The 5,489-nt window shown below is 25.1% G+C and overlaps 1 protein-coding gene across 1 annotated transcript in view; it reads left to right on the top strand.

The window, feature by feature from the left end:
- Positions 1-294: 294 nt before the first annotated feature.
- The window catches only part of LOC108576972 (early endosome antigen 1-like), a 6,284-nt gene continuing 1,089 nt past the window's right edge, over positions 295-5,489 (top strand). Inside the window, exons 1-5 of the mRNA XM_017940049.1 lie at positions 295-327; positions 604-670; positions 754-4,892; positions 4,962-5,257; positions 5,348-5,489. Of these exons, the coding sequence (XP_017795538.1) occupies positions 295-327; positions 604-670; positions 754-4,892; positions 4,962-5,257; positions 5,348-5,489 (4,677 nt within the window). The remainder of the gene's footprint in view (positions 328-603; positions 671-753; positions 4,893-4,961; positions 5,258-5,347) is intronic.

A 5,489-nucleotide genomic window follows, 5' to 3' on the forward strand; every position in this document is an offset into this window, starting at 1 on the left:
TTAAAAAATTAATAACATATTTGTTCAATAAATTATATCTGTATAAATGAAATATCGTTTATTGAAAATTTAGCATGTTGCTACAAAAATCTAGGGATTTTAAATGAAACATAGGGAAATTTTTATCATACCATATATAGTTTTTCCTGCGAAGTGAAGAAAGCAATAGATGTTTGAAATTAAACGTACCTTCGATGGAACGTTAAACGTATATAGGTAACGATAAAACGTTTAAATTCTAGCTATTATAATTCTTACAAGCGTAAATAAATAATAGTTCTTTTCATTTAAATCATGAAACTATGGATTGAAATTATATTGGAATGGGTAAGTAATTATATTACATAAATGAAAATATATGAAAAATGATTAGATGTTATTTAAGTAAGTGGTTATTTCAAACTAAATTGTAATACAATTATTTAATTAATACAGCTTTATATAAATTGTAGTTTTTACGATATTGTAAATATTTGTTAAATATTTTGGCTGTAACTGTAAAGCGTTTAAAACTTTTTACTAATTGTATAATATAAATAATATACCCCATAATTTATTGCAATATACAAAATAAAAATTAATGTTTTCAGTTAAATTGTTTAGATTAGTGCATGGAAAGGTATTGTAAAAGTCTTAAGTACAGAGAATATTATTACCAAATTCTTAGAAGGTTTGTAAGTTTATGATAAATATTGCATTTATTACAAAATTATTTCACAAAAATTTATCATACATTGTTTATTCTTTATACAGATGAATATCCCAAATATAAATATAATCATAAAAATTTGGATGAAATGGAACATACTTATACTACATCTTTATTTTTATTGCATGCATCTCAAAAACCGTTATTTCATCAACCAATGTGTATTAAATTACAACATGAAACACAACTTCAAATTAAAGCATTTCTTGAAATGATTATTCCATATGGAAAAAACATAAACAGAGAAACATTACAAGAAATAATTATTGAATTACAGAATGATGCACCAAAAACACCTATAACACCAAAAACAAAAACACTTAAGGATTTTTTTAATTCTCCTGCAGTACAATCTGCTCAAAAACATAAAGTATTGAATAATACATATGGAGAATTAAGAAAGTTGAGAACAGAACTGGAAGTTGAAAAATTTGAAAAAGCTGATTTGCAAGAAGATTTACTTATCCAACAGAACAAAGTACAAAGTTTACAGAAAAAATTACTTCAGCAAGCTGCAGAAATAAAAGCTTTGCAACAAGAAAAAATTAAACCAAACACTCCACAATCTTGCAAAAAAAATAAAGATATAACAGATTCTGAACAATATAAAAAAGAAATCGATCGTTTGGAAGATGAATTAATGCAGAAACAATATGAAATAGATAAACATGAAGAAAATAACGATATTCTGGTAAAAGAAATTACATGTATGAAAAAGCGATGTATATATTTTAGAGAAAAATTGGAAAGTTGTGAGAAGTCTTTGGAATGCATGCAAATCCAAGGAGAAATTAAGGATAGAGAACTGATTAATTTAAGAATGACTAATGAAGAATTACATATTCATTTAAAAGAAGTCAATAAAACAGTAGTTGGAGATCAAAGTTTTGAAATTGATGGTATAGCACCCTTAAATTCATCTTTATCTTTCAATAGTAGTGAAGTTTTAAGTTCTGTAGTTGAAATTCAATTAAAAGAGGCAAAGGAAGAGTCTGATTTGTTGAAAATTCAACTTGATGCATTAAATAAGAAATTAGAATCTACAAATGAAGAACATAAAAATATGATACAGTTGTTAAAGGAAAAAACACAAACAATAGAATACACAGAAGTCAAATTAAATGTGACTTTAAACAAGTTGAGTAAGAAAGTTGAATCCTTACAAGAGGAAAACAGGTCTTTAATGGATAAAAATAAAAACTTGGAAGAGTTAGACATCTCTAACAAGAAATCTTTGTCACATGCTGAAAAGTTAAACAATGTTTTAAGTACTGATATAAGTACTTTGAAAGAAAGAATTAAAGACTTACAAGAATCTTTACATGATGAAAATGTAAATAGTGCTAAATTAAATATTGAACTTGAAAAAATCAACTCACAGGTACATGAAAATCTTACATACATTCAAGAATTAACAGACCAAAATAATTTATATAAAACTTCTATTGATATGTATAATACAAATTTAAAAGACATTTTTCATCATTCAGAGATTAATTATATTGAAGATAATTTAGATAGTGAAACAACTATTCAACTTATACAACATCTTAAAATAATATTATGTGATTTGGACAAGAAATATATTTCAAAGCAAATGGAATTTGAATCACTGAATAATGTAATGAAACAAGTAAATTTGGAAATAGAAGATTTACAAATAAAAGTATCAAAATTGACAAAAAAGGATGAACAAAGTACTATGGATATATTAAAATTGAAGGAAATTATTGTACAAAATGGAACAAAAATTACTGAGCTTACTACTAGGACAGAGCAATATTCAGAGGAAATTTCATATTTAAAAGAAGTTGAACTTCAAAAGTTAACTTTAGAAAAAGATTTGAACGTGCTTAAAGAAAAAGTAAATAAAAATTTACAACTACAAGCTTCTGGAAAATGTGTACAAGATTTAAGGAAGCAGATTCAAACGTTTACCACAGAATTTTATTTGATTAAGAAAGATATATTAAATCAGATAAATGAATACCAAAAACACAGTGAAGATAGTAGTAAAAGTATTTTCAGTGCTTATAAAATGCTGTATGCTGCTTATACTGAAGAACAACTTTACAGAAATCAGCTGGAAGATAAACTTACTAATAATAAAAAGGATTTGAAAGATAGTCAAAATTTAAACATTACTTTAGAAAATGATATAATAAAAAATAAACAAATGATAAATAATTTACAGCGAGAATTAATGAGTACTAACGAAAAATTAACAGAATCTGTACAAAACTTGGAAAAATTTGAAGAAGCAAAAGATGCATTGGAAAAGCAATATAAAGATCTTAAATATGAAAATGCAAAAATTCTACTTGATTTGAATAATATAAATGATAAATGTAAAGAATCTCAACAAGAAGTATGTAATATGTCACATTCATTAAAATTTAAAGATGAGAAAATTGGAAATCTAATTGCAGAAATTACATCCTTAAAATTAGAAAAAGAACACATAATCCATTTACAAAAAGGAGGAGAATCTAAAACGAAAAATTTTATAAAGGAATTGGAAACAAAATTACTAGACAAACAATGTCAATTAGATCAACTAAGTATAAAAATTAAATTATCAAATGAAACATTGAAACTTGTGCAGGATAAATTTGAAAAATTATCAAAAGAAACAATTGCTTCTGAAATGAAATTAAAAGAAGTAATTAAGAATCTACAGGAAGTAAGAACTAATCAAGATGCAGTTTTAACAACACAAGAGAGAGCTATAAAGAAAAAATGTTTACAGTTAAACCAATTAGAAAAAAAATTTAATGACTCTAAAAAAGCCCTATGTAAACAATTGAAGAATGAGAAATTGTGTCAAAGTCTTCAAAACACAAATTCGAAGTTACAAATACAATCATATGAACAAAGAAAAACAATAGAGGAATTGCAAGAAATGTTGAAGGAAGAAAGAAATGAACTTGTTAAAACTAAGGAATACTCTAAATCTAAAGATATAAAAAAATCAGAAATTGTACAAATTTGTGAAAAATTGGAATACTCGCTAAATGATTTAAAAGCAACAATTACGAAAGTAAGTCCAAAGGATGAAAATTTGTATGCTGATATTAAATATGATATACCATGTATAAATAACGATGATAAAATTGAAAATATTTTAAAAATTGTAAGGACATCAATTAATGAAATCCACGCATCGCGCAAGTTAATTTTGTATCTGTTTACCGTAAATACAAACTTAAATGAAACCCTGCAACAGAATGAAAAAATAAGTATAGATAATTATGTCACAAAATGTGAAGAAATTAAACTATTAAAAACTAAGATGCAAGAACTGAATAATTTGGAGGAAACACACATAAAATATGTAAATAGTCTTATAAAGCATAAAGAATCATTGAAAGATTGTTTGCAGAATATTATAAAATCAAGGGGAGATTTGGATACATCTTTAAGTGAATTGAATCAAAAATGGGATAAGTTGTTAGCAAAGTCTGATGGTATTTTTATGACAGATAAATGTATATGTGAAGAGTTAAAGCATGCACAAGTTAAAAAAACACATCTGGAAAATACCTTACTCAAACATTATATTTGTCACTTCCAAAATATAAAACCTATGCAAAATATCTTATGGGAACAATTTTTATGGTCTGAACAAAAATTAAAAGATAATTGTTCAAAAATAACAAAGAATGAACAAGTATTGCATATTTCTTCAGATACTTTTTCAAATGAGAAGACAATAATTGCAGCAGAATTACATAAAAATACAATGTTACAAAAAGATATTATTCAACTTCAAAATGAAATGGACGATTTTTCGAATTTAGTTACTTCTTTTGAAATTAATTGTAAATCAAATAAAATGATACTTCAATCTGAATCAAAAAAAACATTACAGTTAAACATCAATGAATTAACAGAAAATAAAAATGATTTAGAAAGTAAATTAAACTGTGCATGTATAAAAAATAAAAAACTAGAAGATAATATTAGTGAGCTTAAGATTAAGATACAAGAAATAAAAGAAACATCACTGAAAGAAGTAGAAGATTTAAAAAAAGTATTAATTCAATTAAAAGAAGAAAACTTAAAGCTACAAGAAGAAAGGAATGAATTAAGCAAGCGACCAAAGAAAGAAGACGTCGATAATCAATTGAAAGATATTAATGATAAATATAAGCTTAAGTTAGATGAAGTTAAACAAAATATGGTAGGCAAATTAATATATTTTATTTTTGTAATCATTATGACTCGCTTACTTCTGTAGCAAATATTACAGAAAACAGCATATAATGAGCAAATAGCAAAACAAAACAGAGAACAAGAACAACGCATACAGGAAAACTTGGAGTCGTTACAAAGAAAAATGGAACTGCAGTGCCGGAAACAAGCAGATGAATTAAGTAAATACAAGGCACATGTTGCTAGTATGAGTTCACAATTTTGGAATGTTGGAGAGAAACTGTTAAGTGAACAACAAGAAAAGGAAAAATTACAAAAGGAATTAAATGAACTGAAAGCTAAATATAAAAATGTAGATCAAAAAATATCTTCAATAGAACATAAAAGTTCAAAGTAAGATTAATTTTACTATAACAAATGAGAAGTAAAACTTAATTTATCCTTTTAGGAATTTTGCAGATATTATTTAAAATTTTTTTCCAGGTATGAAAAAAGAGATTTATTAGGAGAAATTAAAGAAGAAATTTTTCATAAAATTGCAGTAACACAAGAGGAAACAACATATGAAAGAAGATGTAGTATTAGGAGCATACAAACAATGGGTAATGCATTTAATGCAGAGGAT

This window comes from Habropoda laboriosa, unplaced genomic scaffold (assembly GCF_001263275.1).
Source record: "Habropoda laboriosa isolate 0110345459 unplaced genomic scaffold, ASM126327v1 scaffold440, whole genome shotgun sequence".
Taxonomy (NCBI): Eukaryota; Metazoa; Arthropoda; class Insecta; order Hymenoptera; family Apidae; genus Habropoda; species Habropoda laboriosa.